The sequence below is a fragment of the Haemaphysalis longicornis genome, unplaced genomic scaffold, assembly GCF_048455015.1.
Source record: "Haemaphysalis longicornis isolate Haplotype H1 unplaced genomic scaffold, Haemaphysalis longicornis Haplotype H1 scaffold_9, whole genome shotgun sequence".
Classification (NCBI taxonomy): Eukaryota; Metazoa; Arthropoda; class Arachnida; order Ixodida; family Ixodidae; genus Haemaphysalis; species Haemaphysalis longicornis.
The window spans coordinates 1,216,461-1,244,453 of NW_027526460.1; the positions used below are offsets into that span (position 1 = coordinate 1,216,461).

At 50.8% G+C, this 27,993-nt stretch overlaps 1 protein-coding gene across 1 annotated transcript; it reads right to left on the reverse strand.

Annotated features, from left to right (window-relative positions):
- Positions 1-1,839: 1,839 nt before the first annotated feature.
- On the reverse strand, positions 1,840-27,467 carry Atpsyno (ATP synthase subunit O, mitochondrial). Its single transcript, XM_077683575.1, has 8 exons — positions 27,330-27,467; positions 26,977-27,027; positions 25,794-25,904; positions 20,933-21,005; positions 20,155-20,214; positions 9,580-9,692; positions 3,615-3,701; positions 1,840-2,069 (listed from the first exon to the last, which is right to left on the reverse strand). The coding sequence occupies exons 1-8, from the start codon at positions 27,375-27,377 to the stop codon at positions 1,956-1,958; spliced, it is 657 nt and encodes a 218-aa protein (XP_077539701.1). The 5' UTR covers positions 27,378-27,467; the 3' UTR covers positions 1,840-1,955.
- Between the last annotated feature and the right edge of the window lie 526 nt (positions 27,468-27,993).

A 27,993-nucleotide genomic window follows, 5' to 3' on the forward strand; every position in this document is an offset into this window, starting at 1 on the left:
TGGTAACCCCAGCCACACAGCCATGTGCAGCCTGCAGCTCCAGTCAAGCAAAGTCAGTGAAGCGTTGCACGTACACTTGCGTGAAGCTACTTTGACTTCATAGGCTCCACTAAGCTTTATACAGTCCACAAACAAACTAAATCCACATTTTTCAGGCACAGCAAATGAATTGCGACGATGCGCCGGCGGCCAGCCGACTGACTGTCGGGGGGTCAGTGAGCCGTGCAGTCAAGCCACGCAAAACGCCATAGGAAATCGGCGAGGAGGATGCAGAGGAAGATAGCACTTTACTCTTTGGCCTGGACCCATCGTCCATGGACCGGTCTACCATCTATGCTCATCATACACCTTCCAACCTCACTTCAAATAGCATTAAAGTTTGGTTAGGTGCTGGGTACGCCACGTCGGACCTCCAGGATGTCCGCCGTAGCCGACACGTAGCCGGTCTCCTACGGTGCCTCAAGGTGGAAACCTCTTCAAGCCCCCTGCCTGGCTGGCCCCCCCAGCGAGAGCCCCGAACCGACGCTGGGAACGCCGGTAAAGGCGTGGCCGGCTCATCCTCAACGGGCACAACCGCTGCACAACCCTCGACCCACGCCGCGTTTTCCCCAGCTGGGACTGCCCTGACCTGGTTGGAGAACAATGAAAGCAAGCTCACAAGCTGGCACCGTTTCGCCCAAGATTTCGCCACGCTTTGGCGATTCCACCGGACAGAAGCAGCAGGCTGAACAGACACTGCTCCCTCGCACCCAAGTCTCAGGCGAGCGAGACGTGCCCCACCTACACCGAAGCAGTGTTAAAGCTCGGCAGACTCGTTGACCCGTGAATGTCCAAGGATAAGGTTGGTCACTTACGATAAATGGCAGGGCCAAACACGTCTGCAACTTTTTAACAGGATGTGAACAGTTGGAATCGGTGTCAGACATCCAGCATTGTCGCACCTTCGAGGCATTGAAGATGCAGCGTATTACACCAAGGTTTGGTCGCTTGGCTAATGTGACAATTATGGTAAACGTTGATTTGAATCCGCCGCTGGACTTCGCTGAAACTATCCGGCGCATCGTCCACATGGCATGGCTGTGACACCAAGAGCCTCGGCACTATGTTGACGCCCTTATACTGAATGGTTACTGCTGAAACTTCCTGGGGGATATCTCCATACACAAAGGAAGCTTTTCACATATTGTATTTTTGAGATTCTAAGCACCCCACTTATAAGCACCTTCTCCTACTTTTGGGAAAAAATTTTAAAAAATTTTGCTTGCCAATCTAAGCAGCCCCTTTCCTAAACAACCACCGCACGATGCATTTTGGAGACGCATGGAAGAGAGCACAAGCTGACGTTGTGGCCAAGTCATTTATGAAGTTTTCAATTACAAACCCCTTTTAATGGCACAGAAAATGACGTGCTGTGGCATACTGGCAGCGGTGGTCCAAGCCGTGCAACAGTCTCGAATGGCAGCGAAAGCATCAGCCAGTTCACTGTCTGCACCTAGTTTTCTCTAGAACGTTTGCCAAATAAAACATTGTTCCTTGCGGCAGTCTCGTCGAGATACGGCCATAAAAAAATGGCTGGGGGCCGGTAATACGAGTTTTTCATATCTAAGCACCCCCGTCACTTTGGGCATTTTGGTCGTGAAAAAAAAGGGGGATGCTTAGAATCGAGTAAATACGATAGTTATCTCACCTTTGAGATTTTGTGTCAGTATTTGCTTAAGGGCAGCAGTGATGGCAAGAAATTCTGCTGCGTGCACAGTGTGGACGGGAGAAATGGCAGCCGAAAGAGGTGACAGCGTTCTCCGCTGTAGGTAGCTCATGGATCAGCAAAGCTGCGACTAATACAGTTACCAGGCAGTTTATCTCTTCAGGCATAAACCCACAACACAAACAACCGAGGCGGGCTTGCTTCAGACAGACGTGTGCTCACTCTACCACTCGAGGCAGCCATTCTACGTTCAGACGGCCTGCCTGAGAAGGTTGGTGTAGGTCTTGACCTTGGTGGCGATAGACATGTCCACAAACTTGTCCCCTATGCTGACCAGCATGCCCCCCATGATGCTGGGGTCCACCTGCGAGGGGGGGAGCAGGAGTCACCACTGGGAAAAGCTGCACATCTGCACCTGCTGTGCTGCTGACATGCACAATCAGTGCTCCTCCAGGAACCACAAGGACACATCCCTCCCCTCATGGGCAGCACAAGATTCTGTTCTGACGAAAGCATGGGGAGCGCAGAGGCCACAGTGGTTTCCCCCAAATCATTTCGCCTCTCTACCCCACTTCGCACTCTCAAAGTTGATGGCATCACTTTGAATTAGGGTTTGAACTGCGAGTCCCCAATACTGTTTAAACTCGTGACAAATTTGCATCGGCCAATTCAATCAACAAATATTAGAACATCACGAGTGCAATCAGTACCCTTTCCCGCGTTTCCAGTGATGTATACAGCAGGCAATTGAAGTTTCCGTCAAAATGTTACCAATACAGCGACATTCTACGTGGTTTCCGAAGACCCTGCGAGGTGCAGCGCTTGGGAAAAGAGCCCTGACAGCGAGCGGCCAGGAATCATCGCACAGACGGGCGGCCTGTCTGCGGGGCGAAATGGGCACTGGCGACCCCCGAGCCAGCAGCCTTGGAAACTGCAGAGCGTTTGGCCCGAGCTGCAGGCACAACACTAGGAGCGAGTGGAGCCGCTTTTTGCCGTGTGCCTGGCAGATAACTGCCGTTTCCCTGAAAGCGCAGCCCTAGAAGCTGCTGCTGCCCCCTTAGCCTCAGCATTCATGCACCAATTCATAAGCACCAACCTCGGCCAGCCCAACCAAGTAAGCAACTAGGGTTTTCAAAACACCCCCGCCACTTGCTGCTTCTTATAGCAGGCCAAAATTAAGCTCTGTGCCCCTTAAGCAGATGCATGCAAACTTAATTGCAGGACCTCAAATAGGGGAGTCAGCCAGTGTAACCAACAGCACGCCGCTAGCTTTACACGTACCACATGTTCGCATGTATAACCTGCACCGACAATTCATAAATCTTCAGAGGGCAGTGAACGGATTTTCCACCACAGTGCACAGCTCACAGAGGATGCATGCACCACCACTTCCTCTCTGCTGCCCAATCCCGGCAGTTCCACTGCGCAGTGCCCTCTCTTCGTTTCTGGCCGTTGAGGGCCAGTGCGGAACCCAGTGCCCAACAGGGTTAGACCACCCCAAGCAGAGCCGAGAGGGAAGCTTCTTACAAGTCCACTCAGCAGATGTGCCTCTCCTCATTACGGCAGTATGGTTGCTGCAGTACCCGGCTGAAAAACAGGCTTGATGCCGTCTTCTCATGTGCGCCAAAAAACTGATGACATACACTCCTTACCCGAGTGAATGCAACACAATTCTACGCAAATCCTTTTTTTTTTTTTTTGAAGACTGAAAGGTTGCATGCATAGGGGGTCAATTGTGCAGGGCGCATCCGCAAGCACTCTTTACCTTCTCTCTGAGGGCACAACAAGCGTGATGGAGGGGCAGGTTATACGTATAAAAATGTGGTACGCTCCGTGCATTTGATTAAAAGGAAACTAAAAAAAGGGCAAAGTGTACTTGCTCCTGGGCGTCACTGCACGTGCCACTGACCTTCTTTGTGAGCACAAGCACCTCCCCCTTCTTGAGGAACGACTGCAGCGCAGACTCAAGCTCCTTCTCCATGGCCGGATCCAAGGGCTGAAAACAAGTGCGCGCCCCTTAGGCTTCGGGACCAACCAACAACCAAGAATAGGCGGCCACTAAAGGCTGAACAAGTTCTGTGTCAACCAAAAACCAGGCACGTTTTGTGGTTCCAAGGGTGGAACAGGGCACATTGGTTTGGGAGTAGTCCTGGGTGGGGGCCAAATTGCCTTTCGGAGCAGGCTTGGCACAGGCTGGTGTGCCAGCCACCTGCCAATTCTACTGTATTAGGAGGCATTCTACGGTGCACTAGAACCTACTCCAAACGAGGAACACACTTCTTGCACTACTTGTGAAAATTTACAATATGCGGAGTTTTCTACCTTCAGCGCCAGCGAGTGCGCAGCGTTATCACAATTCAAAGAGTCACGCACACAGTCGAAGGGGATCAGATAACGGGCCTTGCTTCGGGTCCGGCAGACGGCAGTGTTAGGCAAACTCACGGCGGCATCCCATAAAAGAAGGCGTTTGTTTGCATTTTTTCTATCGAACAGCGGTTTCAGTGTGTACAAAGCGGAATGTATCTGTCTTCGCCCGTTACGGGGTTGCGAGACTCAATGAACGCATGCCGTTTATTACGTAACAAGAGCTTGTTTGAATGTATTCTAATTAATGCTGGCCCATCCTCTACATAAGCAAAGCTCACAGGCTAAAATGAGCACTTATTACACAACAAAGGCAAACCGAACTAGACAGCGAGGGCAAAGCTTCCAACATCCCTTTTCTTCAATGCATGCAGCTGTGTTCATCAAAAATTTTAAGCGGAACACAAGCTCACTTACAATACACTGCAACCTTTTGCGCAAATGTCCGCGATGAGACACAAAAACATTTCACGCACTTTCGGTCATTTTCCATAGCTTGTGATGCAGCGGCCGGCACGCGCAAACGAAACCAGGAAAATGCGACAAATAAATCTATGCGGTCTTGCAGCTAAGCAAAATCCAACTTCCATGGCCACTCATTGCTCTGATGAAACCAAAACCATAACCACACTGAAACAGGAAACGCAATGTTCTAGCCAAATTTTCGGGCACAGGGCATCATGGCAGTCGTATCTCGCTGCTCAATTTGGGCTCTGCAGCGCAGGATGGCGCTGATAAACGTGTTTGGCTCAACAGGGGCGCTTCGGCGCAGGAGGGCCCCGGTAAACAAGTTTGGCGCTCAATGGCACAAATGGCGCTGCTGTTCCACCCCTGTGTTCTCTTTGGCACCCAACGACGATGATTTGTCTGGGGAAATAACTAACTGAAGCCGACATTTCTCTCTCCGGTTTGCAGAAATATAACTAAAGCCAACCATTCCTTCTCCAGCTTTGCTTGCAGAAATATAACTAAAGCTGACATTTCTCCCTCCGGCTTTGCCTTGTTTGCAGAAACATAAGCAACCAAAGCTGTCATCTTCCTCCCGTTCCCCTTCAATTGTTTTCATGGCGCTGAAGAGCAGACCACAGAGTGCCCCGGGCAAGACGGGTCTTTTTCCCGACTTTGCTTGGCGTTCCCTTTCATCACCACCAGCAATGAAAGCCAGTTGGGAAGGGTTTCTTCGCACCATACTGGTAAGGCGCAGCCAGGCAAAGTTAAGAACAGGGCCCCCCTGTGCCATCCCTGTCATCGGGTGCTGCCACCCGGGAGAAGGTGTGTTAGAAAACTGACGACCGCCTCAGACCTGCGCCATTTATACGTGTGCCCTGGTGGGAAGTAGGCAGGGCAGGCTCTCCTCACACTCGCCTCTGGGACTGCGCTTGCCAAACCACAAGGCGAGACATGCCAACCAAATCAAGGCAAAGCCCACGGCCTGCAGCGCGGCACCCAATTGTGCAAAGCTCGCCAACCGACGCCTGCGTCCTTTGAGAAGTTCCCGCTTACACGTGTTGTGCGTGTCCACACTGCTGCAGTGCTTGTTTCAGAAAAACGCATGGGGCCAGCTCCAGCAATCCCGCCCCATCGTAAGTGATTTGTGATGTCCCAATTGTGGTGTGGGAAAGTTTAGGGCAGTGACGCCTGCTGTCACACCTTTTTCAACTTCTGCGAAAACTGCTAAACTGCTGCTCCTGCTGCTGAAAGTGGTCTATATAATAAGCAAGTACAGCACTCTAGCCTACTGGTGTAGGCCAACTCGCTGCTATGCTTGGGTGCTCCTTTAATACTCTTCCTTTAATCCAGAAGCTGGGAGGATGGAGAGGGAGCATTTTAATCTGGAAACTGCAGCCAAAACATTTCTTCTGGGCAACTCCCGAGGAGGATAGCCCCAGACGAGAGACAGAGAAGGCTCTTCCCCACTGAGAGAACCCCGCGAGGCCTACGTATTTCTCAGCTGAGGCTTGGGGGACTAGAAGTTTTAAAAGGGGTAGGAGAGAGAGAGAGGAGACATGGACCAACGTTGAGAAGCACAGAGTAAAATATGCTTTGAGATGAGGTTGAGAGCAATGGATCAACGAAGGTGGGCAGCCAAGGTTTTTAGGTACCTATACTTGAAAAGCATGGACACGCAGTGGTTAAGGAAGACTAGAAGGCTAACGATGAAGTACGGAAAGAACAGTGGAGAATCCAAAACAGCCAAGGTAACCAAAAAAAAGGCAAGGCAGATTGAAACGAATAAATGGAGGGCAAAAATGGAAGCTAAAACGTCGTTAGAGATTTACAGGGCTGAGAAATTGAACATCAGAAAGGAAAATTTCTACGATAATTCCCAGGGCAGTGCTTTGCTTTTCAAGGCTAGAGCAGGTTGTCAGCGAACTAAGAGCTTTGTGGGGAAGTATTCACAAAATAATGCGGTATGTGTGGTCTGTGGAAAAGAAACAAACTATGCAGCACATAGTGTTAGAATGTGAGGGTATCCATCTAAATCTACATGAGGGAAATATTCGGCTTCCAGAAGCCCTAGGATTTAAGAGTAGCACAGAGGAAGTTAACTTCAAGGCTGTCAAGGGGACGAAAAGAAGATTAGATTGCTGGTGGATGAAAAGCAGAGAGGGGAATATTGCCTAGGACAGTTACCACCTGTAACAGAAAAAAAAAAAAAGTATTTTGTGCCTAATAAGCATTTTGTGCCTGCCCTAAGCAGTGCTAGTATTAAATCAAGAGTGTAAAACATGGGCACATTAGTCCGTTTTGCTTAGATGACATGCTACAAAGGGGAAGCCAATAGCAATCATCATCAGCGATGTTTTTTAGCATGGGTAGCAGAATTTGCAACACCAAAATTAGTGACAGAAGCAACGTTTAATAAGGAGGCTTGGCGCTGCTTGCAGGGTCCCAGAATCGAGGCACGCTTCCTTGAAGCGGGATTCACACGATGCAAAAATCCCGCCTTCCTCCCGTGACCAGTTTTACACTCCGCCCCTCGGCGGAGATCGCCCGCGGATGCCTTCCGCGACCACGGCGGACCTCCATGGGGAATGGAACCCATTTTTTAGCACTGCAGTCAAGCCGCTTTAGGTTGTACCAGGTGCGAGGGTGGCGTTCTCAAAGTGGTGTGTTCAACACGTGTGGAAGTGACAAATGCGGGCGCTGTTTGGGGTGGGCCTCTCAAGAGCTGCCTCCCTTCCCCCCCGCTGTCGTCTGCTGTTCGCTCCGCCAAGCCAGACCGTCCGGTGACACGTTGACATCACACATCCGCCCGCCTCCTCGTCCGTCGTGTGAATCCCACTTTAGCAACACACTGCCAGGACAACGGGTGCAAACCACTGGTTATGCTATCCACGCCGATTTTCCTACAATCCACGCCGATTTTCCTACACCAGAAAAAATGGCACTAGCGTTGTCCATGCCTGGGTGGTGAACATTCACGCCACGTTTTTTCTTTGCTTGTTTGCTCTGTCAAGTCACTGGCAAATCACGGTCTTTCACACCCTTGCTTTCCCCATCCAGTGCAGCACAAGAGCCCTAGCATTCACCAAAACAAGGGTAGGGGAACACTCCTCAGTGGCGCTCCGGGGTGAGACAGCGGAAACACATTTGGGGCAAGTTTCAGGAGCTTGAAAAATCAAACGTGCTGGTGTGCTGACGCTGTGTGCATGGGCAACGTCAAGTGCCCACAAACATATCAAGTTCAGAAGCGCTGCAATCGTGCAGCGCTTCTTTTTTTTTTAATCTAAAGGCTGAGAACATTTTTCGGATCCCAGACTGCAAACACGGTGATGGATCCAGCCGACAACCCCACGGCACATGTTCACTCTTACCGCAAATTTCAGCCACGTTGCTATGTTTAGCCGCCTCCCCTTTGGCATTAAATTTCAATTCGCATACATTTTACTGTAAATACTAGTGTTCAACGCTAACCAGTCCGTCACTGCCCGAAAACGCCAAAACTTTTGCCTTGTCAATCGATCCATGCCCGAGGGTCGCAAGCTTGTGGTCAAACCAACAATTACTTAGCGTTTTATACCACTGCAAGGAGCTCAAATTCTCCCTCCCCAAACCCCGATTTCAAACGCCCGCACCACGCTGCTTTGCGCCGTGCAGCCTCCCATAACCTGGCCCATGGTCTCGAGCATTACTGCCGTGACAACGTCCCTGTGCAGTGCCTCAGCAGACAAGCCGACCAAACGGTAACCCAGCCGACCGCAAAACTTCCCCAGAGAAAGGATGGGCAGAGCGCACCGAGCAGCTAAGCAACGTGGCAGCCATGTTCTTTTGTTGCCGTACTATGACGCTGAATCGAGAAAGCCGTTTCACCAAAATCCCACTTGAGAAGCTATCGCTTGCTTTGCCGCCTTTCTTTTCCTGCCACCTGTGCACCTGCGAGCAAGGCAGGATAAAGAGGCGACTGGAGAGCGGAACACCCGGGCTCAGCCAATGTAAAGATACCGAGATAGTGGAGACACAGCACTGCAAACATTGCTCAGATATTGTGTCACCCCATCTGACAATTCTAGACCAGACCTGTTGCAGATGTCCGGGGCACAGACTCCAAGGACTGGGCTGGATGAGGGTCTGTGCCCCTTCGTCCACAGTCACACAAACAAGGCTGCTTAGCAGCACATGGAGCACAGAGCTGATAGACTATTATACATGACAGCATGGTTTACGTGGCAGAGAATACAAAGTAGCCACAGCAAACGTAGCTGGAAAAATGTTTACAATGCGTGGTGTACGTGCGACAAAGATAAACCAAATAATTGAGCAATACAGTGGCAATCAGAAGATAATGAACAATGTGCAGTGAAACCTCGCTAAACCGACCCTGACGGGGATGCAGAGAAAGTGCGCACTGACAGGCACCTACGGTTTATCCAAACGCATCCATCAGGTCAACGGGCAACCGAGTGGGGGATTCGGCTTCACTGCGTACACAAAGACGCTACGGCTCATGCGGGTACGGTTTGACGAGATTCCACTGAACGTGGCGTCAAGTGAAAATACCAAAACAAAACAAAAAACCCGGAATGGGATGGGGAATTTCCCCATTTTCAGTATTTGAAAAGGATGCTCTGTTATTTAATTTGTGGATTATAATGCAACTGTGTTTAGAAGAGTCATTTTTTTAAGACAAGTTGTGAATACTTTTAATGGGAACACATTGCAAACACACAGAATATAAAATATGCAATCCAAAAATATGTTGGAAAAAAAAAAATCGGTCCTGCCATTGTTTAGCTCATGTTTTAGCTAATCTGATCCCAGCTTCCCCATAGGACAGCACTCCCGAGAAGCAGCTTGGAAAATCACGTCACCTTGGCCTTTCGCCCCGCTTAGATCGACGCGAGCGCAAATCTGTCAGGCTGTTTCGGAGCAGTGGTGAGCAACTGCTGTGCTCTGGGGGCGGCTGGGCCCAGGAAAAGAGAATCGCGTCAGAAGTGTGCAACATGCCAGGAGGCAGCCATGCAACGGCGGCAGCAGTGCCGCTCCAGCCCCCCCCAGAGGGCACGCACCTTGGCCGTGACCACCTCGCAGGGCACCTCCCCCCGCACGGCGCCCATGATGCGCGTGAAGGCAGCCATCACGGGCCTCATGTAGGCGGCCCGCCCGTTCTCGGCCAGGGCCCCTGCACACACGCACACACACACGGGGCACACTGGGACACTCTGCGAGCAGGTTGGCAGTCGCCACCGACGCACTGCAAAAAACTGCTCCCTGTTTTCGCAAAACCACAGTTTATCCAGTGGTGTTGCACGTGCCCTTTCCATCATTTCTTTTTAAAACGACCAACTGCTGAAGTGTGAGAAAAAAAGCTCAGCATTCACGGAGCGTGCAATAATATAAAGACGTATCCAATTGGTGTTAGGAAAGTAACCAGAAAACTTGCGTACCGTATCAAGTGAGAAACTCAGTTAAGTTTGACGTCCTTGGGTCACATTGGACTCTGACATTTTAATTTGGTTGCACTCTCTTACCACTCCAGACCACTTTAGCCTCATTCAAATAAGTTAGTGTTTAGTAATTTGCACCCCTCCAAATACGAATATAAATATATTACAACTAAACACCACTCACTGTATGTAGAAGGAAACTGATAACAAATAAAATCCGCATGCTGAAATTCATGCACAGTGAAATTTTGATTCAAATCTACTCGCACATTGCGTGCACGATTAACACGCGACAAGCAAGAAACCTCACTGCAGAAAACTAAACCCCGTTCCACCCAGCGCAAAATCTGCCGAAAAGCCAGCGGAGCTTCGAACGGCAGCGCCATCTCCGCGCAGGCTTCCACCCCCTGTGGGCAGGGAGAGGGACCTGCAAGACCGCCCAGCCGCCTGCCAGGGGTCCTCAGGACCGGTTTCTGCTAGTTCTGAGAACAGGCCTGATGCACAACCTTCAGCAGACAGACGAAAAGGATCGACCTACGACAGCTCCGCTATTAATGAATCGCATACAGCAATACCTCATCAACTCATAAAATCCGCTAGAAATTGGACGCAAACAGAGTTTTGGGTTACGCAAAATGCCAAAAATTTGTGGCCAAATCAGCGGCGGTAACAGACAAGCCAGTGCCGGCAACAAAAGCTACGCTGCACAAGGGGAGCTGTCATGGAGTGATTATTAATCCCTAATCAAGGCAACTTTCTTCTCCATCACCACAGATTTGCACTGCTTTGGGCAAGACATCTCGGAGACAAGTCACGGGCACGTTACCAGTAAAAATAAGCGTTATAGTTACAGACATGCAAGCCAAAAAAAGTAACCTGTTACAGTTCCTGCAAAAAGGCAACATTGTTACTTTTTGTTGCTGTATAAAATTAGTACAGTTGAATCCTGCTATAATGAAATTGACGGGACAGGCCAAGAATTTCCTTGAAGCGGACATTCGTTGAGGCGAAATCTGCCCCAGCACACAACGGAAGGGCAACAAAAACAGCCCTGTACATTACCCGCATCAATGACCGCGCAATGCGATGTTTGCAAATAGGAGTGATATGCATTTTTTTTACATGTGGTACTGGGGGTGGGGAAGGAAGAAATGCAGTCGCAAAACACATTGCCTCACAACAGGGCACATCTCCACAGCTGCTTGCTGCAGACAGTTGCAGACACAATAGTTAGGCATCCACCTCCCCCCCTCAACGTGTATTGTGAAACAGCAGTGCATTTCGCAATGCACTAGTTGGTCTGGTCAGAACGAACTGGCTTAGGTTTGGACCCCTCAGCATTTCGAAGCTGCATTGGGTTTTTTCATTCCCGTACGAGCTATTCTGTTCCTCCTGGATTTCCTAACCTGTCATTTTTCCGTGGTTTCATCAACTTTTCTTGGTTCTTGCTATAAGATGTGAGTGGGCACATATTTAATGACGCATAGCCTTGGAATACACCTGACATTTTTACGAGGGTTATACTCCAAAAAAAGTCACAAGTTATTGCCTGGTACTGGGTAATCACGTCCCCAAACCATATTTTTCCACGGAATATATAATCGAAACAAGGCCAAATTCCTTGTACGCGCTCGAAAACGAAACCAACCTCTCGCTGTGCCAGTATCCCATCTAAACGAGGCGACAATAGAATTCACTTGTGCCTGACGTGATCGGAGGTTGCAGTGGCAATATGCTGCTGCCGTCACCCGTAAGAGCGGCCAGAAAGCATGCGAAACCGCGTCCCCAGGTAGCTCTTGGCGATCGAGCACTCTACCAAGACACAGCCATTTTTGCAAGTGCCCCAAACCTACTCTTTGCTTACAGACGTGGCCGTAAGTTTTTTAGGGCACAGAAAGAAGCGAAAAAGAACCAAAACACTGCACTAAACCCAATCAGCAACGCAGCGCGCGTCCCGTATATGCTGCGGAGAGTTCGTATACGTGCACACAAAAATGGCTTTCTGATTAAAGGGGCAAAGAGGCAGACCACGCTGCGATCACATGGATGCCAGTGAGGGGCCGCAGGGCCGGATTAAGGTGGGGGCTACGGGGGCTGCAGCCCCGGGCCCCCAGCTGTCAGGGGCCCCGCTCGGTCATATGAAAAAAATATTTTGAGTGTGCTCGCTGCCCGCATATAAAGTTGAATGTAGGACCTTCGACCTCACCTTCACACCGAAGCTGACTAACTCGTGACAGGTAGGGAGGTGTGGGGGGCCTCTCACATTATGGTTGAAGACCTTCGAGTCCATTTCAATTTAATTTAGTTATTCCTACTCCTCTTCCTTGTTTTCCCCAGATTTATGAGAAGACGTCTTGGACCAAAAGTCGTGGGTGCACAGCTTGACAGGGCCTAAGAAGCCACATAAAAAGTCCCCGAGCTCGGCTCCAGTCTTTTTCGGCACAGGTCGTTTCGGTAGTCTTTTCGGTAACCCGCCGCGGTGGCTCAGTGGCTAAGGAGTTGCGCTGCTGAGCACGAGGTTGCGGGTTCGATTCCCGGCCGCGGCGGCCGCTTTTCTGATGGAGGCGAAAAGCAAAAACGCCCGTGTGTACGAGATTTCGGCGCACGATAAAGATCCCCAGGTGGTCAAAATTAATCCGGAGCCCTCCACTACGGCGCGCCTCATCGCCTGCGTTGCGTCGGCGCGTTAAACCCCACAATCAATCAATCAATCATCAATCAAATCAGTCTTTTCGGTACATGAACATCTGAGTACGCAGACGTTTCGGCGCGCGCCTGTTTCGGTATAAGAAAAGGTCAGGCATGAGAATAATGAAATACTGTCTGAAAAACATTGTAAATTGTTTAAGCCTGAGGGACGTTATGTGTAATTATTGACAAGTTAAGCACTGCCCCACGGGCTGATACATAGCTTCTGCCAGAAATTTCAATGTAAAGCGCTTGACAAGGAAGTTCATTGCGATGACGACTCGTTCAATAAAGCTAGTGGATTAGTTGAATCGCATAAGCGTGATTGGTATCGACTCGATATTTCTCGCTGAATGGTCAGCGTATATATGGTTATTTAAATATTCAATGGTTCTGTAGGCCACTCGCGGGGTCGTTCGGCTTCAGCCCACGGCTCTGGGCTGTAGCCTCTGCAGGCTTTCTGAGCAAGAAACGTTGCGGAGGCTACATGTCCGCAGGACTTCATTCGTAGCGTAATTTTCTAGGCGCCACTCCGTGTGGACGCAGAAGCCGCCCGGCCAGCGCGAACCCAACGGCTCCGTTCGAGATGGGGAATCAGCAGGCCTAAGCGGTGTGAAGAGCTCAGGCGTGGACGCCAAAGTAACAACAACGTCTGTTTCCTTTCGGGATGACGAAAGCTGTGTCCACTTATAAACGCATCCTGCGTGCGGCCCCTTCGATGCCGTCTTGAAAACAGACCTCCGCCGCTACTCGGGAACGGTAAGCTGTTTGTCCCTGTGGGCGCTTTTCGCTTTGGAATGAGTCGGCAGACGGCGCGGACCAAACGGTGGCCCGCAGATCTGGTCCCGCTTGGGCGCGGCGGCAGGAGGAGAGGAACCCCCCAAGAAGCGCGGGAAAAGCAGTGGACGCGGCATATGTGTTATGGATTCGAAAACGAGAGGTCCATCCATACTCGCCTCTGTCGTTGACCCCGAATCTAGACGAGAAGCTTCAGCGTGTTTCCACTGCCAGTTACGACCAAACAACGACCCGGCCGATCGACAACGAACTACTGACTGCTGCAACTGTTATGCGGCACCGACGGGAGCAGCAGCGCGGGGGTGAGCAGACATTCTATTCCCATTGTCGTTGACCCCGAATCTAGACGAGAAGCTTCAGCGTGTTTCCACTGCCAGTTACGACCAAACAACGACCCGGCCGATCGACAACGAACTACTGACTGCTGCAACTGTTATGCGGCACCGACGGGAGCAGCAGCGCGGGGGTGAGCAGACATTCTATTCCCATTGTCGTTGACCCCGAATCTAGACGAGAAGCTTCAGCGTGTTTCCACTGCCAGTTACGACCAAACAACGACCCGGCCGATCGACAACGAACTACTGACTGCTGCAACTGTTATGCGGCACCGACGGGAGCAGCAGCGCGGGGGTGAGCAGACATTCTATTCCCATTGTCGTTGACCCCGAATCTAGACGAGAAGCTTCAGCGTGTTTCCACTGCCAGTTACGACCAAACAACGACCCGGCCGATCGACAACGAACTACTGACTGCTGCAACTGTTATGCGGCACCGACGGGAGCAGCAGCGCGGGGGTGAGCAGACATTCTATTCCCATTGTCGTTGACCCCGAATCTAGACGAGAAGCTTCAGCGTGTTTCCACTGCCAGTTACGACCAAACAACGACCCGGCCGATCGACAACGAACTACTGACTGCTGCAACTGTTATGCGGCACCGACGGGAGCAGCAGCGCGGGGGTGAGCAGACATTCTATTCCCATTAAACTGTGGTCTGAGGCCATCTCTCGTGCTCCCCTGTCGCTCTCCAACCCAAAGGGGACCCAATAATGTGTACTGGCTTGCCGAATAGCAAGACCATCGCAGCTGCACAACAAGAGTTCATCGCCGCTGAAAGTTCGACGGCCATGCGCGAACCCCCCCGCCCAAAAAGCCACATTTTCTGCTTATCGTCTTTGTGCTAATCGTGCTCCCTTAGGAAGGTTGCGTTGCGCGACACATCTAAGCCCCCCCCCCCTTCCCCCCCGACCTCCTTCAAAGGCGGCGCGTGTTCTAACCGCCGCGTGCTTTCTCGCCTGTGAGGGTAACCTACAGGATTTCGACCCGTAAGGCGTGGCAGCCAACTGTTTGGCTGTCTGTGAGTGACAGCTGCCTGCGCGGACTTCGAGCCCTCCCATAATGCAGGTGGAGAACTTTGCAATAAAAGTAAAACCTTAGAGGCCTAATAAAATATGCTTGTAAGAAAATACTATTCTGCACCATGGCGTGTGCAGGCCGACACGGCGCTTCGATTAATTGTGAATCTGTGATGAACCGGCAATCAACCCATACTAACTTTTAGGCCTTATAAAATCCGTTAGTTTCCGGAAAGCGTACAATAATGTATAATTTATCACTGATCAGAGAGCATAACATGGGCTTCCAAAATTTTCGCACATTAAAGCGGAATCCTTATCATCATCGTCATCATCATCATCATTAGGGCCCCAAGGATGTTGCAGTAGTAGCCCCGGGCCCCAAAGTTTCCTAATCCGGCACTGGTGAGGGGGCAATGAAAATGAAAGAAAGAAAAAGGGCGAGCACTGCAGATTAGTCACGGGAACGTGCGCCTGCTACCGTGACATTCATGTGAAAGGTACGGGCAACGGGTCAGTGCAGGAGGGACTGCAGGAACAGGACATTTTGTGCACGAGTTCTCTGAAAGCCAAGCTCTCTTGGGGCGTGCCTTACTGCCATTTTTCGTTCCCAATGGCGGCCACTGGGGGACCGATGCTGGAAAAAGGGCCATTGTAAGATTTTGTGAGGTGCAAGAGGACGAAACTGCCGAAAAACCCAAACTCATCTTTACTGTTTGCTGGCCTGGAATACCAACCTGTTCCAGCTGCAACTGAACATTAAGAAATGACCAGCATATCTTTACTGTTTGTTTTAAACAGTGGAACAGTCTTAGTCTTGTTATAACAGACTTTATCCATGGTTCCATAAAAGTCTGTAGTAACAGAATTTGAACGGTTCATACTTCTTTTATAGCAGACTGAAATCATCATTATTATGGTCATTTATAGACACATATAGACATTTAGGCACAAACGCCAAAACAGGCATCTATGGGCGCTATAAAAACACCTTCAAAGCTCTTAGCTTCTAAATCGTGCTCATATACCAAAGTTGGAGATAGGCGCACAAGGAACAAAATAGATTGCGTCTTCCGCTCGGCTTGTTCGACAGGAAACCGCCGCGGTGGTGGGAACTTCACACTTGCCACTCTCGACTGCGTTCAGTGCGCAGTGGGAGCTAAGCCTTTGCACGGAGACCTCATCAGCTGCCTGTGGGGGACTTTGCCTTGTGTCCGCTCTGTCAACATCTCGAGATATCCGTGGGTCCACGAAAAAACGTTCACAAGATATACGGGGACAGCCCCCATGGGCGGTAAATGCATGGCGAGAGAAATCTTCAATTTAACCGATATTTAACCAATTTAAGCGGTGAGTAGTTAACGAGGGTTTACCGTGTTTCTATCATTCAAGAACTTGGCACCTTTGTGGTAATAATTTCACCCGGATGCTCTTCTCAATCCTTCCGAGCTGCCCAGTGTGTGCCACCGGCCACTAATGACTGCACCTGTGCGTCCTGTCTCAGGGCACCTCCGGAGAGGGGATGCACCAAAACCCCCCCGAGAGAAGGGGAGAAAGAACAGAGAAACGTCCATTCGAACGGCGCGCCAGCAGCGCACCAATGGGCGATTGCCAGCGCCGAAACACCGAGGCATCATGGTCCAATATGGCGGCGCACTGGTCATTCAATCAGGGAACGCCGCACAGGAGACCAGTGGCATGACGGCCATATGTGGGCATGGGAAAGGCAACGAGCCAATGAGAGTGCGCCACAGGAAAGCCCAGAGGGGACAAAAGAGGAGGCCGACAACCAGGAGGCGGCAGGAGCTGCACAGAACGAGCCAGGCTGGGCGGGAGCGGGCCGACTTCGCATCGGCTGCGGTTTCCTAGGCGCCCCACGAACCTGTGCCTTCGTGGCCCCAGCGGTCAACGTCCACGCTCCATCGGCCTTCGTCTCGACGGCCCCGAAAGGCTACGTTCGTGCCGAGCCTACCTGGGACCTCCAGCGGCAACGGCTACCAGGGGGTAGCCACCAAGGAAGCATGCCGCCCAAGGGATGACCACGCGCGTCGAACACCGGCATCAAGGAACTCCAACGGGAGTGGCTACCAGGGGGTAGCCACAGAGGAAAGAAGTCGGGACGTGCAAAGCCCGCGCCGTCCAAGGAGTGACCGCGCGCATCGAACGCCGGCACCGAAGAGAGACAAGGACGGCTACCACCGAGTCGCAGCCACGCAACGGGTGCGACACGTCAGCGCCGACGACAGCGGGGTAGGTCAGTCCATTGGGGACGCAGTTATAGGACACAACTAGGGAGTTGTGGTAGCAGAGACCACAGGACGTGACGAAATGAGCTGAATTGAACTAGTTGTGTAGAACTTTATTGTAGAGACTTTCGGGCTTAGATTTTAATTGTATGGGGATTGTTCTGATGGAGGTTTGAGTGTTTGTCGGTTGTGTGTAGTTTATTGATTGAGTGCTTTGCTTTGGGGTTTTTTTTGAGTGTGCATTAAATGGGTGTTTTGTAAAACAGCTTTCCTGCGTCCATCTCTCTGAGCTGGTAAGGAGGACAACCCTACCATCCGTTCACGCGACACTCTGTTTACGGGACTCGAGGGCCAAAGGGTGCCGGAAAACATGTATTGTTCTGATGAGAATGAACTTAGTACATGGGTGTAAATGGCCCTAATGTAAAACAGAATAATGGCACATGAAGGTGACCTCGATGGATGCGCAACTTTCAGCACCTTACACTTTAGACGGCATTTGCTGAAAAGTTTATCTGTCAATTTCTTCGCTTGGAAACACTAAAAACGGCCATGTCAGTGGTCAGTGCTGCTTCGGCACAAACATGGTGCGGCTTGTACCTCTACGCCCGCACATCGCAGAGAAAAAAAACAACACTGGTGTGCATTGTCTGCCCCGTTTCAGCCCGAATCTCAACGGTGGTGTCAACAGATATTTTATTAATTGCACTCACATTGGAGCCGAGGAATGCTTTGCGTTCAGCGGGGTACAGTTTGGAACATCAAACACACGCCGTGTACTTTGCATGGACAAGTACCGCCATCTCGCGTAGCCCGACGCAACCAGTGATGGCGCACTCACACGGTTCCCCACATGCGAGCCACGCCAGTGAATAGCACCCGTGCTGAGGCAGCCCGAGGCTGGGCCACCAACAACCAAAGAATCCCCACACCACAATGCCAACATGCTCGAGCAAAGGGCAACAGCACAAATGGAGGCCACAGAAATGTACGCGGGCTGAAATGGCCACCAAGCACTGAGATGATGCATGGGCAACCTTGGATGTCCCGCAACCGGCACAAGGCCTCTCATTTGGCACACACTGTCTGAACTCAGCCCCACCAAGCGGCTGAGTTGGTTTCGGTGTGCTGCAGCTGGCCTCCTTTTCCTAGCCCTGCAAGTGAGCGGCCCCTGACAGTGGCCCCCGCTGGCACAGTGCGCTAGAAGATCAGGCGTGTCGTGCGGGGGACGAAGCAAAGGAGTCCCTTTTGCGATGGAAAAATTGTACGGAGCGCCAGTGTTCTCTGGAGAACTGCTGTCACAGCCAGCACCACCCAAAAGTTTTTTAACCAAACTCAACAGTTATTTAACACTTTCGTGACTGCGCCTATTTCCATCAATAGTATATTATCGATCAATACAAATTCAAATTTTGGCGCTCTATGAGCGCTTCTGGACAACTAACACTATCCAAAGGGTGAAGGAAGAAGCATGTCATCAGTTCAGCTTTCGAGTTGCTTTTCTCCGCCGCGGTGGGGATTTTTACAGTCCTTCGCTGGCCGGACAATGAGCTCACGTGGTTTCGGTTATAGCGCCAACGCCGCTCACCGATGCTTCAATGGCGAATTTCAACGGATTACGACGCTAGCAGCACCGACACGGAAGACGACTTCAATTCGTCAGACTTTAGTACGGACGGAGAAAGTGCGTCAGACCGCCCCAGATTATCAACAGGTACCTGCCGGTAAGTTTCTCTTCCTCCTCTGTCCATTTTACTGCGGGCGCGCGTTGGCCTGTTCTGAAGGCCACAGCTCTTATCTGCAGGGTGTCGACTTCGCTTGAGCGAGACCACCTGGTGCTGGCTGAACAAAGAGTCGAGTTCTCCCCGCGAAAACAGCCCGGGTTTGTCCTTGGCATAGCGCTTGGGAGTAGCGCGCGGCGGTTCGTGAGAGCCATCGATTTCGTCGGCCGCATCCAAAAGTTTCGGAGCTGTCACGGAGTTTGCACTTGGATCAGCCCGCTTTCAGACTCGGACTCATTGCACAGCTGCTGGGCTGTGAAGAGCAACATCTCACCGGCCCCACCGTCCCTCCCCCCCCACCCAGAAGTGCACCTCTGGGTCCCCAGCACCAACCACAAAAAATTGAGCCATACCGGAACTGCAAACTGTGCTACGAAGCAAGGAAGGTTGAGGAAAAAACAAATTTCTGCAAAACACGAGCAGCCAACCTGTTTCACCGCGTCAAGAAACTGCTTCGCGCGGTAGCATAATAGGCACTAGTGTTTATATTTTTGTATGTATGTAAATAACTTTTGTACTTGCCCAGCTCATATTTGCAGTGTTGTTCTATAAGGGCATCGTATTCAAAGTACCGTATACATTTCAAATTTTTTTTATGTTCCCCCTGTGCAAAGTTGCATTGAAATTTTCATCAATTTTTTTGTTACTTTTTTGGCTTTGATAATTTTTTTTATAAAATTCTAAATAAATATGCTGTTAGAAATTATTACAGTATAGCCCACTTATAGCGAACCCGGTTTTAACGATATAGCGGTTATAACGAACAAATCTCCATTTCCCGTTACCATTGGTATACATAGATCTTCTGTCCAGATATAGCGAAGAGCGGATATAACGAAGTGATTTCGGTTTCCCGTTGTGTTCGTTATAAGCGGGCTCGCCTGTACTGTTGTAAAGCCCTATGTTCCCTCTATTCGTTCATACCTTACACTTTAGCATCAGTCATTTTCTGAGGCAAGAAAAAAATATTTCCTCTAACCAAAGACAACCGATTTTTCCGCGGTCACGAAAGTGTTAACGTGTTTTATAAAGCTTTATGGAGAAAAGACTATTCAAGGCAATAAATAAGGATGAAGTAAACAAAACCATCTGGTTGTAAGCAGCGGCCGCCAGGAGCCCTGGCTTACAACAAGAGCTCCCCAGCAGAAGTTTTCATCGCAACTGCGACCACCCTCGAGCAACAGTACTCCGTGTACAATCGGAACACTTTTTATAGTACTCCGTGCTGCTGGTACAGTCCCGGCAAGCACACTCGACCAGGCCTTGCTCTTAGGGTCGACCGGCCCCTTTCCAGGCAGTGCAGGAGGCGGGAGCACAAGAAAGGCGCTCACCAATGAGGTTGACAGTCAGGCTGCTGAACTGCTGCTTCTTCAGTGCGTCCTGCAGGGCATCTGAAAGCAGGCGGAGAAAGTGTGCTTACTTATCAAATACAGAGCGCTTGGGCCACTCTTGAAACTTTCTCACTGAACCGCACAAGTACAACGGGGTCCTCATGTAAAACAGCAGTGCTATCTGGACCTTCCAAAGACACTACACATGCAGACAGAGGCAGAAATCCTGGCTTCCACCCCCTGAAATGTCTTTTCTGGGTCAAGGGCCAAGGTTCCGATATTAAATCGGCAGAAAAATTTCAGACCGCTTCATTAACCAACAGTAGCGTCTGAGAAGCAATCAAATTTTCCACACCTTCTCTTTAGAGCTTCAGCATCCGAAAAGAAGACGTTAGCAGGTGGTTTCCACGTTTTTCGTTACGTGCAAGGATGCAGCAGAAAATGCAGATATGAATACGCCAATGTTCCAGAGGGAGGTCAATGCCTCTCGCTACTACAATATTTCTTTTTGCAATAAAGCCACCTTTGATGTCTTCCTCGTTTCTTGGTGTGCACAGCACAAACAAGTGGGCCCCAGCTCTGCCACGCCATGGCGAAAATGAAAGGGCCGCGTCTCCACTCCGCCCACCGTTCACCCCATGCGAGCAAGACCAATCCATCGCACAACTGCACTTGGCACGCGCAACTGTGCCTCCTGAAGAGGTTCGCCAGAAGTGCGCATGACAACACACACGCAGGTGCAGCAACGGCCTGCTCCAGCGCCCCTTGGCGCACCCACCTCTCTTGACAAGCTTGTTGACCAGGGGGTTCTCGATGAACTGCGCAAGCCTCTTGTCCTGCTCCATCAGCCCCTACAGGGGAAAGGGAGGAAACAGCACCACACGTTACACGCACGCACCTCGCACGCCCTCGGCAGTGTTGGAACACGGGAGGACTGCCTCCTGGCGGTCACTTCGCTGTCGGCGAAGCAGGAGAGCATGCGGGCCTGCGTTGGCTCACTGCAGTGGCAGGGGCAGAACTGTGCCACTTGCAGCAGCACAAGTTGAAAACCTTGAGAAGCAAATGTCTTTTTTTTTGCGCTACAATCTGTTGTAAACCAGCTGTGAATGGCAAAGAAGCATTGGAAGATCTCATTTAACCCATGCTCTCCAAAGAAAACAAGGAACTGTAGCACAAATGAACCTAGCAACTCGAGCTGCACACATCATTGCAGGCAAGACACGAACAAGTCAGCCGCGTGACCACACAAAGCACGATCTGTTTCAACTTTGGGCACACACATGCGCGTGTTTATGGCGCACGGGCACCCAACGCCACAGGGTGACCAGAGGCATGCTGGCCGATTGTGGTGGGGCTACAGCCCGAGTGCAGTCGACCATCGGGGCCCCCCGCTGCAAATACGGGCCGTGCCGAGGGCCCCCCCTCCGACATCACCCCGGGTTGGGAGCGAGGTGCAAAATGTGCGCGGGTGGCTGAAATGGCCACCAGGCAGTGTGGTGCACTGGCAACCTTGGATATCCCGCTGCAAGTGTGGCTGCCTCTCGTGTAGCACACACTTTCTGAACTCAGCCACACAAACGCAGTGGGCTCAATTGGTTTCGGTGTGCAGCCAACATCGGGCTCTTTCCGCTGGCTTTCCAATGTGCTCCACACGATTCCAAGACACCACACTAAAATCTAGCCTTCTTTGAGCTACGAAAAAAAGGAAGTGTGTCCTCAGGTCCGACCAACACGGCAGTGCCTGCAAGGCCACAAAACTGTGAGCCCACTCGTGAGCGGACTTTTACCAGCCATGTCACCAGTGCCACAGAGCTGGGAGAGACGAGGGAGCTCGGGCCGCACACAAGAGTGCCCTGCTCCCTGCTACGCTGCAAATCCCAATTGCGCACAAATTGGCCCCAAGACCACTGGGGAATGTAAGAATCCGCACTCCTAAGATCCCCAACTGCCCCTTACGGCTCACGCAGGGGCCGCCAGACATCAGGGCTGGGACCATCAGGGTGGCCCAGCTATGCCCCTCAGAGATGCAAGTTTTCAAGGAATTTTGAGGGGCGTGGGAAAAACAGCTTCTTGTAACGTTTTTTTTTTTTTTCAGAAAAATATGAAAACTTTATTCGGTGCAGATCTATAAAAATTTGGCATACTTCTGAAAGGTGAAGTGCTTAGATGTCTCATTAAACACAAAAAGTGACCATACTTGCTGGTGACTACTTAAAGGGAACCAAATTACGGCAGCTGTAAAAAAAAAAAATAAGCAAAGAAATCTACTCAGAAATTTATTTGGATTCAACAGGTATCTGAACCCGGGTCATGAAGAGCCGAAGCCAAGCGTAACTACAGCCCTAACCCCGTCCCATGCCAGGATGGAAGAAGAACTATCCGGATGCGTGCCACACGACAGGTGAACGTGATGGCATCGCAAACACGATGCAGCAGCGAAGAAGTATTCGGTAATCACTCGCTTTTGCCTTCAAGTCACCTAAAAGCCAACTGCCCTCAAATTTCACCTCGACCAAATTCATTTTCAATGCACACTAAGCGCCCCCAAATCAGCTGGGACACGATTGGTAGCCCCGTGAGAAACCTCGTTATCAGTCTTTAAACGAGCTGCGCCGCCCCGTGCGCGTGTAGAGCGCGCAGAGCTGGTCCGCCCGCTCGCTGCATGGCTGCAATGTCACTGCAATGGCCGCGCTCTCCTTGGTTTAGGTTTCAAAATTGCCGATTTTTGCTGGCCGCTTGCGCCGTCCACACACGTATTTCAGCAGATGTATTTTGCATGTTGCTTTCTTTTAAATGCAGAGCATTTCTTAGCCTCGCCTGTTCCTGCGTCGGACGGTGTCAACAGTTTCGCGTCCGCAGCAGGTGCGCCTCTCCTTCCCTCCTCTCTCTCAACAGCAGCTGGCGCGCGCATGCATCGTAGTCAGCCCGTTCGCTCCGTCGCGGTCTCGATATCTTGCTCCATGGTCTCGGCGTAACAGGTGCGTGATAGCAGCGCGGTGGGGCGTGGAAGGGCGCGCGCTGCTTGCGCATGCGCGCTCTCCCCCCCGTACTGCTCTCCCTCTACTGCGCGCGCTGCAAATATAGCGGCTAGCGATAGCTCGTGTTTCAGTCACTGCGTTGCTCCTTCCTTCCTTGGTTGACGCTCGTGCCCACGTTTACTCGTGTCTGCTACTCCAGCATCACGGAAGAAGCGATGGAAGCAACACTGCCTTCAATCAGTAATGAGGCCCCAATGCTCTGCATTTACTCGTGTTCCCCTCGCGGGAAGGCGCGGGAATTTTTTTTAAGCAGGCTATACGAAAATATCGTTTTCAAGAGGGCGAAATTTTGACAGCAGTTGGCCTCTAACCCTTTTGGCCCTGGTGCCCGATAACTAAAACATTAACCAAAGTCTTCTGGCAGTTTGGGAGCAAAACCGGCGCAGGCAGTTTTCTGGGAAATAGTTCTTCAAGGATGCCTCTTTCAATAGGTATCACCACTGTTTGTTTTCTGCTCAAGCTGAACGCTAGAGAGAGCAAGGCATTGCAGTGAAGACCATTCCGATGCAGGCCCAAGGACCAAAGTCCTAGTTTGATGACGAAGCTCGAAATCGAAAAATACGTGCAATACCACCTTCTTCACATTCGTTATGTGGGATCACTGCTTTCCAAAATTGAGGAAAACAAGCTAAAAAAATTTGCTGCTCGAATTTTAGCTTTTGATTACTTAATGACCTAATTAGACGTCATGCCTGTAAATCGGTAATTACTTGCACCACAAGCTCAATTTTTCGTTTGTAAGCTTACAGGGTTCCAATAATAAGGAAAACGCAGAAAAAAGCTTTCTGCTAGAAATAAAAAAATTTTCCGTTAACACTGAAAAGAATATAATCCTGATGTGCTGCATCCCCAAAGTCCGACCAAGCTTCCACTCCCAAAATCTGCACACGATTTTACGTCAAGGCATTCATTTGAGAAAGTGTGTACCTCACCGCACATTAGTCGCACCACAACAAATTTCCCCGCAGAAGCTGCGCGTTTTTTCCAATATTATTAAACCTGTTTGTTTCCCGATGCTTTCTTTTGTTTTCTTCCATCTCCAACACTGCGTGCACCCACTAACACCGTGCGTGGTGTCCTTATTCCCAAGAAGTGTGGCCACAGCCAAGTCGGCTGCTCCTTCCTGCGCGTCGCCCCTCGTGTGGGCAAGAGCAGCTGTGCAGTGCCCAGGACCTGCACCCCCCGGGCGCTTGCCAAGTGGAGCAGGGCAGGCTGAACGGCCAACGAGCGTGGCCCTCCAGGGGTGCCCCCCCGCTGTTCCCCCCGTGCCCAGCCACAGGGCCCTCGAGGGCATGCACGCGAGCGACTTTCTCGGTGGCCTCATCAGGGCCCCAACAGATTCGGGAGCAGAAGAACCGTGATTTGGAGCAGACCACAATGTTTACTGCATTTACTGCAAGACGTTTACTGCCAACACCGTTGTACGCTGGCGCCAAAACGGGGGCCCGCAGCTCCGTCAAGCTATCCCTGAGATGGCTTTTTCTGCCGGCCTCCGGCATTGTGTACTATGTACAGTGCTCAGCGATTGAAACGCGATACTCGGAGCGCGTGGCTGCCGGTGCTTGTTGCGCCACAGGTGAGCACTTGTGAAAGCGAGCTGACGCATTGTGGTATACGGTGAGGGTGAGAGCGTTCGTGACGCATGCTGACTGCATCCGGGGGACAGCCCTTCAGTGTGCGGTTCTTGGCGGCGCCATAGGGGTGCTACATGCCATGGCTTCAAAACGCTGCGCCTGCGTGCCGCGCCGCTCCGCGCAAAGCTGGGCGAGCTGGCATCGCGCGCGTTATAAAGAATTTGAATGCGTGTTTATCGCGATGTGTTATCGTGGTTATCGCACAGCACGCAGGCGCAGCGTTTTGAAACCATGACATGTAGCACCCCTATGGTGCCGCCAAGAACCACACACTGCAGGGCTGTCTCCCGGATGCACTAAGCATGCGTCACGAACGCTCTCACCCTCACCGTATACCACAATGCGTCAGCTCGCTTTCACAAGCGCTCACCTGTGGCGCAACAAGCACCGGCAGCCACGCACTCCGAGTATCGTGTTTCAATCGCTGAGCACTGTACATGTACATGATGTCAATAAAGTTCACTGTTCAAATACGCTACTGGGAGCAACCTTGCCCCACATGTTGCTTCATGCATGAACGAGCTTTCGTGCGGGCCCTTGCTTGAGCTGAGTCATGTTCTCAAGAGCTACGGTGACCACAGAACACGCCAGGTCTATGAAGCTTTTTCAATGTACAAGTGAGCGGGCTCATGTAACAACAAACCATCAGTCGACTTGTTACACAAGGAGACAGTATATCTACAATCTTAACTTTCTCTTCTTTTTTGTGTTTTCTGCATTTTCTTAATTGCCTGCACGTAATAAAATTTATTCAGTTGTTAGTCACCGGCCTATGTTTGCCTCTTTAGTTCCTGTGCGCTATTCTTTTTCTTTTTTGCTACGATACATACAAGCCTGATTTTTTTTCTGTAACTTTAACCAACCAGCACCAGCAAAACCTGCAGTCACTATGCAGGCCCAAGACAGGGCGCCCCTCTTTAGTACACAGCGTCAAGCCAGGCAGAGGCACGGCAGCAGCATCACTCACCCTGAACTTGATGAGCTCTTTCTCAACGGCATCGAGTTTCTTCTCCTTAGAGGCCGCCGAGTAGAGTGCATTGGCATACCTGCCTTCAATGCCAAAAACTGCCAGGGGTGGCTGCAAGAAGAGGAATGGTTTCAGCATCGAAATCTATGGAAGCCCCGTTGTAAGAAAACGACTTGGGAGGTGGCCAAACACCCCATTAGGGTGTTTCATGATTGAGCTGCGCCAACATGCCAAACATGTACCATCATGATCAACTGGAACACGAACGGAGCGCGTGGCTTTCCATACATGCCGCGCATCCTGGTGACGAGAGGCGTATGTGCAGTGCGAATACGTTACGAGAGTTTGTATCCAACGTTGATATGGAAACACAGTCGTTCAGCGTGTGAGCGTTTTGGTTTGTCTTCCCACCGCGTTCCGCGCCCGCTCACGCAAGCGTTATCTAACTTTGTTGCTGTGATGAGTGAAAACGGCGCACACAGCTATGTACCCCTATTTTTTATTTCGTGCTGAGCGCCCAACCCACGATGGAAATACGATGGTCTTTGCATATCAAGGTTGGTCACGAACACTCGTAGCTTGTTCGCACTGCGCATACGCGGCCCGTCGCCAGGATGCGCGGTATGCACTAAAAGCCACGTGCTCCGCTGTTCGTGTTTCAATTTACCACGACAGTACGTGCATGGCTAAACGATTCGGAGCACTCCACAAATAGATACTTCCTGAGGTCACTGGTGTTTACCGCTCGTACGCCACATCTTTCGGTGGCAAGTAGGAAAAGAGGTGAGGCAGTGCACTTTCTACAGTGCACTTCCTGCACACGCGCAGGGGTTCTCGGCGGGGCTTCAAAATTACTCGAAACTTATTCGAATGTTGACGAGAGAAAAAAAAAAAGACCAGCACCGCACGTCTCGCACTGTTTGAGAATATTTTAATCGCGTCGCATACTGTTGCGCGGCCACTGATATCACCGAACGCTCGCTGTGACCACACTGCTCCGCCTTATCCTCCTCCTAAGAAGCCAGTTTCTTTTTGTGACAGGACAGGATTTTTCTTTTTCACGATCATAAATGTAAAAAAACCTTTGTTAGTAGCAAAAATGCCTCAACCGCCTCATATTATTGCCTGAAACTCTATGAATAGCCTCAACGGCACAGTGGTAACTACAGCCAGTGCCACTCACCTTGACGAGACCGCCGGCGTTGACCGCTCCGGTCGTGGAGAAGCTGCGAGTCTGAAGTGGCGTTCCAGCACAATTAGAGCATGTAGATCACTAACCTCTGCGCTGCGCTCACGCACTCTGAACTAACAGCACAAAAGAAAAATTGCACCCAAGCTTCGCGTACGATACACGAGCAGGCAGATCGCAAGCACAGGCTTAACGCTACCCAGGAGGCAGTATTTTCGACACAGCACATTGCAGAAACATTTTATGCTTTACGAAAGTTAATTGGACTTAAATATAAGCATTTTCATCGTGGTTTCATTACACTCGCAAGGTTACTGATGTGGTAAAACGGCAAGAACAGGGCTCACCAAAATCAGAACACGACCGCAACCAGCCATACCGAAGGTCAAAACCATGGAGGAAGAAGTCAAAACGGCCAGCGACTGCTAACTTGCGGCTCGCGGTGGCTAGAAGAAGATGCCACAGAACAGGAAGATGCTACTGATGCCAACGTTTATTGGCGGTGAGATCTTTGAGTGGCGCCCCCTGGCTCTGACGTCGGCTTAGGGATTCGCGCCGCTGTCGTCTGCTACACTCCGCTTGTGAGGGGCAACAGTGCCTGGGCTAGAAATCGCCCGCTTCGTTGCTGTAGTGTGTTAAAAAGCGTATTTCTAGCGACTCAGTTATTTTGCCAGCTTCTGACGCATCTGAATAATTTGAAGCTGTATCCCCCACAAGCTTGCAACACACGAAGAGATAGAGAACAACTTTCTTTAGAGTATCGGTCAGAAGATCGTGTGTAACTCGTCCTTTCTTGCTTATTCGCGAGGATCAGCCATCAGAGCTTCTCGATAAGTATTCAAAATGCGTAGGCTTCCCTTCAGTATTTTTGAGATGCTCCTATGAAGACTCAACAGTCTAATACTACGTACCAAGCAGCGGCCTCTGCACGCTCATCGCACAGCAGGAAATAAAGCGGCTTTCTTCTGTTTCTTTCGTTGTTGTCTTGTATCGAATTAATGTTTCTTGCTT

What these genes read in the sequence shown, in the direction of transcription:
- Atpsyno (XM_077683575.1), bottom strand. Translation starts at nt 27,377, where the DNA reads ATGGTTTTGACCTTCGGTATGGCTGGTTGCGGTCGTGTTCTGATTTTG. An exon ending in ACGCCGGCGGTCTCGTCAAG is followed by an intron (nt 25,905 to 26,976) that starts GTGAGTGGCACT and finishes CTCTTCTTGCAG; the next exon opens with CCACCCCTGGCAGTTTTTGG. An exon ending in TGCTTGTGCTCACAAAGAAG is followed by an intron (nt 2,070 to 3,614) that starts GTCAGTGGCACG and finishes CCCCCCTCGCAG; the next exon opens with GTGGACCCCAGCATCATGGG.